The sequence below is a fragment of the Mesoplodon bidens genome (genome assembly GCF_964165515.1).
Source record: "Mesoplodon bidens genome assembly, chromosome: 3".
Taxonomy (NCBI): domain Eukaryota; kingdom Metazoa; phylum Chordata; class Mammalia; order Artiodactyla; family Ziphiidae; genus Mesoplodon; species Mesoplodon bidens.
Genome location: NC_138178.1, coordinates 104,516,326 through 104,529,749, shown reverse-complemented (window position 1 = coordinate 104,529,749; position 13,424 = coordinate 104,516,326). Strand labels below are relative to the sequence as shown.

The 13,424-nt window shown below is 55.7% G+C and overlaps 2 protein-coding genes across 4 annotated transcripts; one reads left to right on the top strand and one right to left on the bottom strand.

Moving 5' to 3' along the window:
- The first annotated feature begins 24 nt into the window (after positions 1-24).
- On the top strand, positions 25-8,706 carry AP1G2 (adaptor related protein complex 1 subunit gamma 2). Of its 3 annotated transcripts, XM_081228602.1 has the most exons (22): positions 25-96; positions 538-748; positions 1,165-1,289; positions 1,433-1,574; positions 1,701-1,797; positions 1,971-2,047; positions 2,166-2,261; positions 2,666-2,746; positions 3,030-3,128; positions 3,304-3,359; positions 3,535-3,648; positions 3,835-3,975; positions 4,060-4,114; positions 4,195-4,317; positions 5,964-6,053; positions 6,143-6,270; positions 6,535-6,639; positions 6,968-7,091; positions 7,174-7,309; positions 7,999-8,162; positions 8,387-8,485; positions 8,570-8,706. In XM_081228602.1, exons 2-22 carry the CDS (start codon positions 539-541, stop codon positions 8,669-8,671), a joined length of 2,364 nt encoding a protein of 787 aa, XP_081084728.1. In that variant the 5' UTR covers positions 25-96; position 538; the 3' UTR covers positions 8,672-8,706. The 3 variants fall into 3 exon arrangements, with proteins under 3 accessions (XP_081084728.1, XP_081084729.1, XP_081084730.1); XM_081228603.1 differs by lacking the exon at positions 6,535-6,639; XM_081228604.1 differs by lacking the exons at positions 25-96; positions 538-748; positions 1,165-1,289; ... (2 more) ...; positions 1,971-2,047; positions 2,166-2,261 and having other exon boundaries at positions 2,660-2,746; positions 3,030-3,138.
- Positions 8,707-9,567: 861 nt separating this feature from the next.
- On the bottom strand, positions 9,568-12,069 carry THTPA (thiamine triphosphatase). The gene is made up of 3 exons (XM_081228606.1): positions 11,745-12,069; positions 10,822-11,373; positions 9,568-9,704 (listed from the first exon to the last, which is right to left on the bottom strand). Exons 2-3 carry the CDS (start codon positions 11,366-11,368, stop codon positions 9,592-9,594), a joined length of 660 nt encoding a protein of 219 aa, XP_081084732.1. The 5' UTR covers positions 11,369-11,373; positions 11,745-12,069; the 3' UTR covers positions 9,568-9,591.
- Between the last annotated feature and the right edge of the window lie 1,355 nt (positions 12,070-13,424).

The following is a 13,424-nucleotide window of genomic DNA, read 5'->3' as shown; positions in this document are numbered from 1 at the left end:
CGGGGAGAGGGAAGGACCAGACCAAGTTCCAACGCTCGCCGGGGCTAGCACCAGGAAGCGCTGTGGGGAGAGGAGCGGAGTTGAGACTGAAGCCAGGTGAGGCTGGCGTTAGGGCTGGCGTCCTGGTGTGGGGAAGCTGAGGCCGCCTGAGAAGTGAACGGCGGTTCCCGAGGAAGAAACAGCGCTGGGCTCTAGAAGGAAAGGAATGGCTGACCTAGAGATGGGAAACCAGGTGTAGACTAAAGGAAAAGAGGTGGGGCGGCGGCAGGGGCGAGGGGGGGAAATAGGCGGGGTTCCGGCGCATGCTCGGTAGCAACGGGCGTGGAGTGGGGCGGGGACGCATGCGTAGTGGAGACCTCCTCCCGCGGTGAGGAGGGCGCGGAATTTGGGGACCCGCGTGGGGAAAGGGCTCAGTTTTAGGGTAGCGGTGGGACCCAAGCCCTCAGGAACTTGGTACAGGGCAAGCCTGTGCAGAAAGGCCAGACGCTTCCAGCCAGAGGGTTAAAGCCCTCTCCGCTCCCGGGCTTTGCCCCCCAGGATGGTGGCGTCCTCGTCCTCGCTGAAGCTTCAGGATCTAATCCAGGAGATTCGTGAGGCCAAGACCCAGGCCCAGGAGCGGGAGGTGATCCAAAAGGAGTGCGCCCACATCCGGGCCTCCTTCCGCGATGGGGACCCTCTGCACAGGCACCGCCAGCTGGCCAAACTGCTCTACGTCCACCTGTTAGGCTACCCCGCCCACTTTGGACAGGTACTGGGCAGGGACGCCTCCCTTCTGAGTTTGATGAGAGAAGCTAGTGGAGCACCGTCTCGGACCCCCTCACCTATTTGTGCCCCGATTTCTTTATTCTACAAAGCTTCTGAGCCCTCACAGCATGCACCGCAGACCTCCTTCCGCAGTATAACCCCAACTGGTCATCAGCTAGGCTGAACCCTTCATTCTCTGGCCAACGCCATTCAGGGCACTTCCTCCTCTCTTCCCATCCTCCTGTTTCCTTGAAACTACCCACTAACTGAATCTCCTAGACCTCTCTCCTTGTTGACGGGAGGGCCATGGGATATGCTGCCCTCACAGATTAATCTGGTATAAAGGAGGAAGATGGAAAAGGGACGTTAGTGCCTCTGGTTTCACCCCTGCCCCTTCCTGGTCTGCCCCCTTCCCTGTAGATGGAGTGCCTGAAACTGATCGCCTCCCCCAGGTTCACAGACAAGAGGGTGGGCTACCTGGGGGCCATGCTTCTACTGGATGAGAGGCAGGATGCCCACCTGCTTATTACCAACAGCATCAAGAAGTGAGAGAGTTCTGGGAAGCGCTTGGAATCAGGGAGATGGGAGAGTGGGGAACTGGGAAATCCCAGGGGGTTGCCTGCTGTAGGTACTGGGAAGGGCTGGATTTTTCAGAGGCTTGACTGACCGTCCTCCCAAAACTCTGCAGTGACCTGAGCCAAGGGATTCAGGCTGTACAAGGCCTGGCCCTGTGCACTCTGAGTGCCACAGGCTCTGCTGAGATGTGCCGGGACTTGGCCACTGAGGTGGAGAAACTGCTCCTGCAGCCTAGCGCCTATGTGCGCAAGAAGGTGAGATGGCAGGTTCTAGGCACTTGCGCCTCCAGAAACTGTCCCCTGTCTGCCACGTGGCAGAGGTGTGGGGGGCGGTCCATCCTGGCAGACCCCTGCCTCTTCTGAGACCCCTGACCTCTGCAGGCTGTTCTGACTGCAGTGCACATGATCCGGAAGGTCCCTGAGCTCTCCGAAATCTTCCTCCCACCCTGTGCCCAACTGCTTCACGAACACCACCACGGTAAGGCCATGGGGCTCCTCGTCCCCTGCCTCAGCTCTGGCTGTGGACAGAAGGGAGACGCGGGATGGGAACAGCAGCTCCTAGGAGAAGGGTAGCACGTGCACACAAACACACACATGCAGTAGACTCCCTTGTGCCCGGGCCCAGCACTCACTTCCCCCACCCTGACCCAGGCATCCTGCTGGGCACCATCACACTGATCACGGAACTCTGCGAACGAAGCCCTGCGGCCCTCGAGCACTTTCGAAAGGTGGGCTGGCGAAGGGGCGGGCCCCGGGCCAGGAAGAAAAGGGCAGTAGGGTTGGAATGGGGCTGAAGATTGAGAGGATTAGGAAGAATGCTCAGACCAGGCCATGCCCTCCCTCCAGATGGTGCCCCAGCTGGTGCACATCCTCCGGACTCTGGTGACGACGGGATATTCCACAGAACACAGCATATCTGGAGTCAGCGATCCCTTCCTGCAGGTGGGCTGACCCTTCCCTGCTATATCCCTAGAACAAAAAGCTTAGTAAGCCCATGGCCAGCGGTCACTTCCCAGAGAACACTTGGGCTCAGTCAGTGTCTTGGGCGGGAGGGTGGCAAGCACCAGGTTCTCCCAGGACCAGTGTGGGGAGGGGGATGCCTGAAGGCCAGAAAATCCAGTTTGGTAACAATATGTTTAAAAAGCCTGTCCTCAAATCCCCTGGCCTCACACACCTCTGAACCCCTCCCAGGGCCCAAGGGACCAGTGGAGGTGGGGGGAGGGCCAGGGAGGTTCTCGGGAACCAGCCAGACCCCTCACAATGCTCTCCTCAGTGCTGGACTTTTCTTCTCAGCCCCACGACTCCTTCCCCTAAGAACCACCCCCCAACCTTTAACCCAATTTCAGGTCCAGATACTTCGTCTGCTTCGGATTCTGGGCCGGAACCACGAGGAGAGCAGTGAGACCATGAATGACTTGCTGGCCCAGGTGGGGGTGGGGTTGCCGGTTAAGTGTGTTGCTCTGTGATCCCACTGGCCCTGCGCATCCCTCACACGACCACTCACCATGCGGTGGCCATATGATAACGTCTCCATTTCCCTCTGGACCGGGATCTGCCTGAGGACAGGGACACAGTCTGTCTCAGTGCAGTAGCCCTTGGCACATAGCGGGAGCTCAGGGAGCCTTGTTAGCTGTTTGAGGGATGATATGATGGAGACCTGAGGAGAGGACGGAGCCCCTTAGAGATGCATCTTGTCTCGCATCCACGCAGGTAGCCACGAACACAGACACCAGCCGAAATGCGGGCAACGCGGTCCTGTTTGAGACGGTGCTCACCATCATGGACATCCGCTCTGCAGCGGGCCTGCGGGTACCCTCCCGTATGCCCCTCCCCCCTGGGGCCCCTCCCACCCACCCCAGCCAGGCAGAAAGGTCCTGTTCACTGGTTTCTCCTCCCCACCCTGGTCACCCTGTGCCACGCAGTCCCCACTCCTGAATGAGCAGGTTGCTTCTTCCCTGACTGTCCCCAACCTCTGCCTCCGTAGGTTCTAGCTGTCAACATTCTTGGCCGCTTCCTGCTCAACAGTGACAGGAACATTAGGTAATGTAATAGGCCCAGGTGTTTGGCTGGGCTGTGTCACTGAGCCCTGGGTCCTCTGCCCTCCTTCTTCCAGAGTCTCCGGATTCACCAGCCTCTTATTCCTATACCCAGGGCAGGACGGGGTGGGGGAGGGCTGACGGCCATGGCATGACAGGGCCTCTCCTGCTCTGGCCAGGTACGTAGCCCTGACGTCCTTGCTGAGGCTGGTGCAGTCTGATCACAGTGCTGTGCAGCGGCACCGGCCCACCGTGGTGGAATGTCTACGGGAACCTGATGGCTCCCTCAGCCGGTGAGCAGGACAGAGGAACGAGAGGGCAGGGCAGAGGGCCCAGCGCCTGGTGGCCAAGACCCAGGCCAGCTCAGAGCAGCTGGAGAAAGGGGACTAAGGAGACAGGTGCCTGGGGAAGGGGGGGGGCCTGAGGCATGTCATAGGGTGACCTGGGTTACCTGTATAAACACACATCTCTCCTGCCAGGCGGGCCTTGGAACTGAGCCTGGCTCTGGTGAATAGCTCCAACGTGCAAGCCATGACACAGGAGCTGCAGGGTTTTCTGGAGTCCTGCCCCCCCGATCTACAGGCGGACTGTGCCTCAGGCATCCTTCTGGCAGCAGAGAGGTGAGGGGATGGGTGCCCAGGAGGCAGAGAGGGTGGAATCCAGGGACTGTCAGCACCAGGACTGAAGAGCCATATGTCCCCTAGGTTTGCCCCAACCAAGCGGTGGCACATAGACACCACCCTACGTGTGCTGATGACGGTGAGGCAGGGGCTGGACTGAGAGCTGGGCGGGAGCGTGCAGGGTTCACCACACTGACTCAGCCACGTCCACCCCTCCAGGCAGGCACCCATGTGCGCGATGACGCAGTGGCCAACCTGACCCAGCTGATTGGGGGCGCCCAGGAGCTCCATGCCTACTCTGTGCGCCGTCTCTACAGCGCCCTGGCTGAGGACATCTCCCAGGTACTGCTCCCACCACCAGGCCTGGGGCTGCCCAGCCTTTCCTGGGCCACCTGCTCCATGTATCTGATTCCCAACTGTTTTTCCCTCAGGGTCACAGCTCTCTACTTAGCAGAGGAGACACTCAAAGACAGAGCCCTGTTGGTAGTTAGAACACCTGGACTTCTGTGCTGGCTCTGACACCTACTGTCTGTGCAACCACAGATGACTCATTTACCTTCATGCTAGGTCTACTCAGCATTCTACCCTGCCTATCTCCCAGAGCTGCCTTGATCAAATGAGATAGATAAAAGCCCTTTCTGCATGTATTAGGTTTTGCTTTTTTTTTTTTTTTTTTTAATGTGGGATCTTAGTTCCCCAACCAGGGATCGAACCCGTGCCCCCTGCGTTGGAAGCAAGGCATCTTAACCACTGGACTGCCAGGGAAGTCCCTCATAGGTTTTCTGTGGGGTTTTTTGTTTTTTTTTTTTTTTTTTTTTTTTTTTTGCATGTGTTGGGTCTTTGCTGCTGCGCGTGGGCTTTCTCTGTAGTTGCAGCGAGCGGGGGCTACTCTTCGTTGCGGTGTGCGGCTTCTCATTGCGGTGGCTTCTCTTGTTGTGGAGCAGGGCTCTAGGGTGCACAGGCTTCCGTAGTTGTGGCACGCGGGCACAGTAGTTGTGGCTCATGGCTCTAGAGCGGAGGCTCAGTAGCTGTGGCGCACGGGCTTAGTTGCTCCGCGGCATGTGGGATCTTCCCGGGCCAGGGCTCAAACCCATGTCCCCTGCATTGGCGTGCAGATTCTTAACCAGTGCACCACCAGGGAAGTCCCTGGTTTTATTATTACCTTGAATGCTGAGTGAAATCACAGATGCCAACCAGTATCTATAGCCCCCTTTCCATATTACTTCAGTAGGCTAGGCAGAAACCACCGCCCCTTCCTCAAGGGAGGACCCCCCCTCACTTCTCCCCATCCTTGCTGCACCCCTTGTGGTTAGGCCATGTAGGTTTGTTTTTGTTTTGGCATTACTTTCTGAATGTTATTCTAGGATTTTTTTAAATTGAAATATAGTTGATTTACAATATTGTTTTAGGTGTACAACAAAGTGATTCAGTTATACATATATATTTTAAGATTATTTTCCATTATAGGTTATTACAAGATATTGAATATAGTTCCCTGTGCTATACAGTAAATCCTTATTTATTTTACATATAGTAGTTTCTATCTGTTAATCCCATACTTCTTCTTATTTATCCTTCCCACACCCCCTTCCCCTTTGGTAACCATAAGTTTGTTTTCTATGTCTGTGAGTCTGTTTCTGTTTTGTATATAGACTCATTTTTATTACTTTTTAGATTCCACATACAAGTGATATCATACAATGTTTGTCTTTCTGTGTCTGGCTTAATTTAGTACGATAATCTGTAGGTCCATCCTAGGCCATGTAGTTCTGAAACTTGGCCACCAGAGGGCAGAGGAAGCCCAGGAGCCAGCACAGAGCTGGGAGCAAATTAACAAAACTGCTCATAACTGCTCCCTGTGCTGAGGCCCCTCCCTTTCCCCACCCCTCCAAACTCCACCATCTCTGCACTGCCTAAAGGATGCCATGGGGTCTGGAAGTGAGGAGGGGACACAGACACAGGCCCATCATGTTTCTCATCCCACTCAGCAACCGCTGGTGCAGGTGGCAACCTGGTGCATCGGGGAATATGGGGACCTCCTGCTGGAAGGGAGCTGTGAGGAAATTGAGCCCCTGCAGGTAGGTCCTGCGTTGGGGATGCACTGAGGAGGGACATATCAGGGGAGGCAGGGCTGGCCCCAGGGTCACTCCCTGTGTCCCCCTGGAAGGTGGAGGAAGAGGAGGTGTTGGCACTGCTGGAAAGGGTGCTGCAGTCCCATATGTCCCTGCCGGCCACCCGAGGATATGCCCTCACAGCCCTCGTGAAGCTCAGCACCCGGCTCCGTGGGGACAACAAGTAAGAGTGGGTCCCAACCCCTCCCACAGAGCCTCTTCTTGGTGCCTCCATTGAGAGATGTCCCTTCACTGTGCCCCCCAGTTTCTGAGTTTCCGTCCAGGCCCACAGCCCGATGCCCACTCCTCCGTCCTTAGCTTCTTCCTTTTGAGCCAAGAATCATGGGTATCTCCGTGGTCTGTGGGGCCTCTTCCTTTCTTGCCGCATCCTGGAGTTGAAGGGCATGGCAGACGACCCTTCCCACTCACGCGCCACCCTGCGGCCCAGCCGCATCCGCCAGGTTGTGTCCATCTACGGGAGCTGCCTGGACGTGGAGTTGCAGCAGCGGGCGGTGGAGTATAACACCCTCTTCCAGAAGTATGACCACATGAGGTGTGCGCGCCACTCTGCTGCAGTGTGGGACCCAACCCCCGGCCCCCTCCCCATTGTCCCTTTCTGGGTGCAGGGGTCTCATCCTCACCTGTGTCCTTTCTCATCCAGTCAGAGCCTCCTACTCACAGTTCACTGAAGCTAAGTGGGCTTCCCACCATCCTTGTTCATCTGAAGGCCAGCAAGACTGTGCCGTCTTAGAAAATCAGAGGGGCACTTCTGACCCACCATGTGCCCAGGACTCCCCATGTTCTTACCCCTCCTCCCACGTGCCTCTTGTGCAAAGCCCAGGGTCTACCCAGAGGGATACACCTGCATTCCATCCTCCCAGGGCTGCCATCCTGGAAAAGATACCTCTTGTGGAGCGAGGTGGCTCTCAGGTTGATGAGGAAGCAAAGGGAAGCAAAGAAACAGCCCAGCTTTCGGAAGCAGCCCCTGTCCCCACAGAACCCCAGGTGAGGAGGCCGGGAGCCCCAGGGGGGAAGAGCATGGTCCAGCTTCCATACCCAGTCCTGACACTTCTGCCCTCTCCCCCAGGCCTCAAAGCTCTTGGATCTGTTAGATCTCCTGGATGGCCCTTCTGGGGATGCCCAGCACCCTCCCCCTCTGGACCCCACCCCAGGAGGCGCTTTGATACACCTCCTCAACCTTCCCTGTGCTTCCCCACCCCCTGGTAAGCCTCAACAAAGGGGAGATGTCTTAAAGAAGGGGCAGTGGAAACAGGCTGCTTCCCCTTCTAAGCCAAGGACTGAGGTTGATAAACTCTTCCCTGCTGTGTACCCCCATCACATCCCCATCTTAGTAAAAGGCTTCATCACATCATGCCAGTCTCCTCCTGGACACCCTCCAGTATCTTCCCTTTGTTCCAGACTTCTTACCCTGGACTGCGGGCCCTGCTTCCTCCCTGCCCACCTCACATGCTTTCCCACTACCCACTCCACTGGCCCCCTCTCAGCTCCTCAGGCCCTCTCACCTCAAGCCCTTGGCGTTCCTATTCTTCTCACATGGCATGTCCTTTCCCCAGCACATCAAAATGACTGGCTCATTCTCAATCTTCAGGCCTCAGCTAAACTGTCAGATGCCTTCCCCTACCTCTCCTATTTAAGTTAGTTCCCCCCAGTTATCCTGGCATAGCTTGTTTCCTTCAGAGCACCAATTACAGTCTGTGATTATCTTTCTTGTTTATTGTTTCTCTCCCCCCGACTAGGCTGTAAGCTCCATCAGAGGCCGCGTCTTATCCACTCTGTCACTAGCATCTCGAGCAGTGCCCTGCACCCAATGGGTGCTCGTTTAATTTTTATTGAATGAGTGAACTGTTATCTTCAGCCCATACACCAAGCCACTTCTTTCTCCCTGCTGTAGCTCCCATCCCAAATCTCAAAGTGTTTGAGCGCGAAGGACTACAGCTGAATCTTTCTTTCGTTCGACCCCCTGGAACCCCTACTTTGCTGTTAATCACTGTCACTGCCACCAACACCTCAGGGGGTGATGTCACCCACTTCATCTGCCAGGCCGCTGTGCCCAAGGTTTGTAGAAGACTGGGATTCAGAGGTGGCCTCAGTACTCTAGGAGAAAAGGCCACTAAGTAGAGGAGGTGGGTGGGGGAGAGGATGAGATGAGAAGGGAGTGACTTGCAGAGACAGGCACTTGGGGAGTTATGGGAAGAGGGTTTAAAACTAGTGGGTGTGGAGGGGTCACCTGAGCCCAGCCAGCTCCCTGTGGTGTGCTCCATCCAACCTCCTGTGTTCAGAGTTTCCAGCTGCAGCTACAGGCTCCCAGTGGGGACACAGTTCCAGCTCAGGGTGGCCTTCCGATGACCCAGCTCCTCAGAATCCTCAATCCTAAGAAGGTGAGCTCCAGGAGCCCCTCGAGGCTAATACCCAGTGAAGGGAGGAGTCGGCGCTTACCCTGGTCTCTGCTCTCCTATTCCTAGGCCCCCTTGCGGCTGAAGCTGCGCCTCACCTACAACCACTTTGGCCAGTCGGTGCAGGAAATCTTTGAGGTGAACAACTTGCCTGTGGAGACATGGCAGTAACTCGGCCTCCACTCACAGCCTGAAATCCTCCTGTGTCCTCAAACCCAGGGGCCCCAGCTACTTGGAGCCCGTATCTGAGGACAACCAGCAGGTGGCACTCTGGTCCTGTACTTGCCACTGTAGAAACTGGGGTTGGGGGGCTGCCCCCAACCCCACAAATAGTGAAAGCCCAATAAAGCCTGAGGGGGGAAGGTATATTTGAGGTAGAAAACGTATGTGAATAACAGCCAGGGAAGAGCCTTCTTACACAGGAAGTAGGTATCTGGCCCTAAGCCTTTGGAACTGGTTTCAACAAAGGAAGGTTTTCTTTCTACCCCTTTCCAGGTTGGAGGGCAAATGTGCCCCTAAACTTCCACAGGAGGCACTCTATCCTCTGGGCCAGAGCAGGGCACAGGGGCAACATCAAACCAGAGTTTCTAGATTTCTAACAGGGATTCCCACCCATTTCCCCAACCTCCTGCTGTTCCCCATGTCCCAGGGCAGGGCAATCCCTGCTGCCTCCCCTCATCTCTAACTCAGCTGGAAGGCAGTTTAGGAGCCGCTGGCAGAATCAATGGCATCGACCAAGGGAGGGAGGGTGGCAAGGGATTTTCCTGTGCTTAACTACTGATCACGGCTAAGTGGAAATCCTATAAACACGAGCGGAAATCAATGGAGGCTGCTTAGCGGCCAGGGGAGAGGGGCGGCCCACAGATTGCATCTGACGGATGAGGGGGCAGCCAGGGAGGGCTCCAGGAAGGATAGCTGAGGGTAGGGTGAAGGACAGGCGGAGCTGGAGAGAGAGGAGTCACTGTGGGAAGGGAAGCCAGAGAGGGAGAGGCACAGTGAGCCCAGGAATGAACCTCATTCGACCCAGAGCTTTCTTCCCCATCAGGCAAGTGACACCCTAGCCCAGTGGCACGTCTGGATCTTCCAGTCCCCTAAGGCTTCTCTTTGGAGCTGTACACTTCTAGCAGGCGCTGATAGTCCTGAGGTCGGAAGCGCTGTAGGTACACAATCAGCTTGGCAGGTGCCGTCTCCTGCGCCAGCACACCTACAGGCAAAAGGAGAATGAGCAGAGAACCAGACAGAGCTGAAAATGCTCTGACTCTCCCTGCCCACGCAGCTGGACCCCAAAGTTGTTTCCAAGGCAGCACTGGGATTCCGAACGCCGTCCAACCAGCTTCTCTAACTCGCCAGCCCACTCCCTGATTAGCCTAGGGAAGCGGGGCCTAAGAGGGCCACTTGAGGCAGGAGTGGGCCTGAGAAGCCAAGCATGAGCCTCTCCTCCAGCAAGAAGTGGTGAAAGGCACTCAGGCACCATGAAGACAGAGGGTGCCTCAAGAGCGACTCATTTCAATTGCTGCTTCTGCCCCCCAATCAAGATTAAAGCCTATCCAGGCAGGCCAAAGCTCATTAGCTTGGTAATGAAGCACATGCAGAGATGCACACAGAGAGAGAAACCAAGGGATGTAGAAATAAGAGAAGCAGCTACAGCCACGGGGTGGGATTCGCGGGGAATTCTAGCCTGTGTGGTGTGGAGTCGCAATAAGCCAGTGTCTTGATTGTTAGTGCCTGGCAGCATGCTGGGCAGATTAGCAGGGAACTTGCTGTGGGTTTGCTGGGGAGGCAAGAGCAGCATTCCAGGGCTCTAAGGCCCGATGGCCTGCACAACACTATACTCCTGTGGATGAACTGTGTACAAGGGAGCTAAGCCTGGGAACGGAAAAACTAATCTGCTACCATTTGCCCCGCTGTCTGTCACATAGGCACAACGTTCTTGCCTTTTACTCAAGCCAATAGGACAAATCAAATGAGGATTTAGTTGTAAAAGTGAGAGGAGTTGGGGGAAGGAAGGATGGATGGAAAGATTGAAGAGGAGAACTGACAAAGAGAACTGAAAGACACTTGGAGTGACTAGAGGTATGAGAACTACATGAGACAATGACTGGGATGGATTAGAGACACATGGAAGGATTCAATCCAGGTTAGACAACTACTGCAAAAGAGGAAACCGGATTTGATAGAGCCCTAAGCAAACTGGGTCCCCTAGAAAATTGCTAAAATAATTCCCCTTACAGAAATAGCCTCGAGACCCTCCCCACTAACTGGCCCAGCGGGTACACCCAGAAGAGGAGCAAGGGAAGCACAGAAAGGTCTGTCTCCCTCACCAAGCATGCTGCTGAGGCTGTGGATCTTCTCTAGGGCAGCTGGGACTTCAGCCTCCTCTTGCACCAGGGCCTCTACCTCACCCACAGCGTAGCCAAAGTCAGCTGTATCCAGGTCCACCCTGAGCGGCAGCTCCTCTTCATCAGCTCCGTGCAGCACCAGTTTCCAGGCACTACGCTTAGTCACAAAACTAGCTACTTCCTGCAGCCCCAGCGGGCCCAGCAGAGCAGCCACGCCTCCAGCCCCCGGGACCTCAGCGCTCAGCACCTCACAGAGCTGGGCCACAACTGCAGGCTCAGCTGTGAGTTCCATGTACTTAGTGTGGGGTCCTGAGACACTTGCTGCTCCGGGACATTTGAGCTCCCATCCACTGCCCTCTCGCTGTCGGAGCCAGTAGTCGGCCCGCATGAGGCTCAGCTCAGGGGTGTCATAGTAGCTGTCTCGGAAAGTGACTCGGCGCTCCAGGGTACCCCCCAATTCCTGCAGCCGCTCTTCTGTGCCAGGGCCGGGAACGAACTTTCGCTCCACTTCAATCAGGCCCTGGGCCATGCTACCTGCAATCAGTCAATCAACAAACATTGGCTGAGCTCCCAAAGACCCCTACCCCCGGAAGAACTTAGGAGGCGCACACACTGTCGCAGGGCTCTCTGTTGGGGGCCCTTCCTCCCTGCCTCTGTGATGGATGGCCCCTTCTTGTCTCTGATGTTCTAAGGTTCAGCAATAGGGATAAGTCTCCAGTTAGACCCCTTCCATTGCTGAAAATGCCCTCAATCCAAAGGGCTCTCTAGAAAGCAGGCCGTGTAGCGGGTGTCCTTTCAACGCGCCCGCTAGACACCATGCTACCCCGGGAGGACGGCGGCTCACTGCCGGGGTCGACCCCGCCCGATCCCCCCACAGCAACGGCCAGCGGAGCCTCGAGTCTCACCTCAAAGCCCCAGGATCTCCCTCTCGCGGGACCTGGAGAAGGGGGAAGGGAGCCCACGCCACGCCCGCGAGGAATGCCGGGAGCAGTTCCTGGCCCCGGACCTCGGCCCGGTTCTCTGCACACCCGGGAGATCCCGGCACGAGCGGCCATATTAGGCCCGCTGTGGCGAAGCCGAGGGCAGGCCGGGGCCCGAGAAGCCTGCTAGCTCATGGGAGGCCGCAACCTCCGCGGTGGGCCGAGAGCGAGGCCATCTCCCTGCCCTCCGCTCCTCCTCCCAGACCCCTGCCGGCTCTCGGAGGTGGGGGTGGCCCGGGTCTCAGGCCAACGGCTGAGTCGGCACCCTGGGGCCCGGGTGCATGATGGGAGATGTAGTTCCAAAGGGAGACTTTGCTTTCTTGCCCCACCCGTCGCTATGGTGACAGGAAAGCTGCGATTAACACCAGCGGGACTCGACCTAAAGTTGAGAGAGTCGGATGGAAAAGGAGCTGAGGCCCCAGTCCTGTCTCCAGCCCCCTCACCCCGTTGGCAGATGGGCCTGGAATACAAGCCACTCACTGAGACGCTGTCCAGCAAATATTTTATTGACTATTATGGTGTCCCACTGAATGCAGGCCAGTGGGAATGAGCTAGGGAAAAAAAAAAAAAAAAAAAAAAAGGATAACTAAGACCAGTACAGCTACTCTAGACTCTGGAGTTTTAAAGGGGAGTTAATACATCCCCATGAATGTTCAGGATAAGGGTGGATGGGAGACTTTCTATAAGAGGAGGAAATGATATTTTGGATGAAAACTAAAGACATGATGGGATTTCAACGGTTGGAGACCAAGATGGTGACAAGAACAGCATGAGCAAAGGCTCTGAAGCTAGAGAGCACCGGGCACGTGTGTAAGAGGAAAGAGATGAATCTAGAAATACACTTGAAGGGCAGGTTGGAAAAGGTTTTGAGTGTCAGACTGAGGAGTTTGTCCAGTGGCCCCTGAGCAGGCTTTGTCAGGAATAGGAGAAATACTTACGTTCACTTAAAATATAGGAAGACATGAGAATGGCCCTTTGCTTTGGGAGACAAAATAGAGAAGGCTTCTCCTTACTCCCTCCCAGAGCTATGATTAGCTGGAGGCATCAGCTGTATGTCTGATTCTTTGGGTAAGGTAGCTTGCTGAAGAACAGTGGCTCTTGTCAACTCCCGGGCCTGCTCCTATGATGGGTGTGAAGTGCTAGGTTCTCAATACCTGTCCTCTCCCCAGTGTGTTTCTGGAAACACGTGACCCATGGGAGGTACTGTGGAGAGGACACTGGTTTACAGACATGGCATCCTGAACTTGGGATCTCTTTAAGGCATACCCCGCCACATCCTATGACAGGTACCAATGTGCAGAGAGGGGAGGGACCCCAGCCCCTAATTCCTTTCACTGGCCTGCTTTTCGTCTGTCCTTTGCTTATCAGTTTTGTTGCCCAGAGGAAGAAGACTTAATCTCTTCTGTGAGTTACAAGGTCCAGTGCAGTAGGGCCAAGGCAGCAGTTTAAGGAAAAGGAAAGACCAGACTCCAAAGCTAGACAGACCTGGGGTAGAGTCCCATCTTCACTTCACTGGTGTTTGGCACTGGGCTAGCAACCCCACCTCCCTAAACCTCTGTTTTCTCTTTGGTACAGTGTGGGCTGCCTCACAGTTCGGCGTGAGGA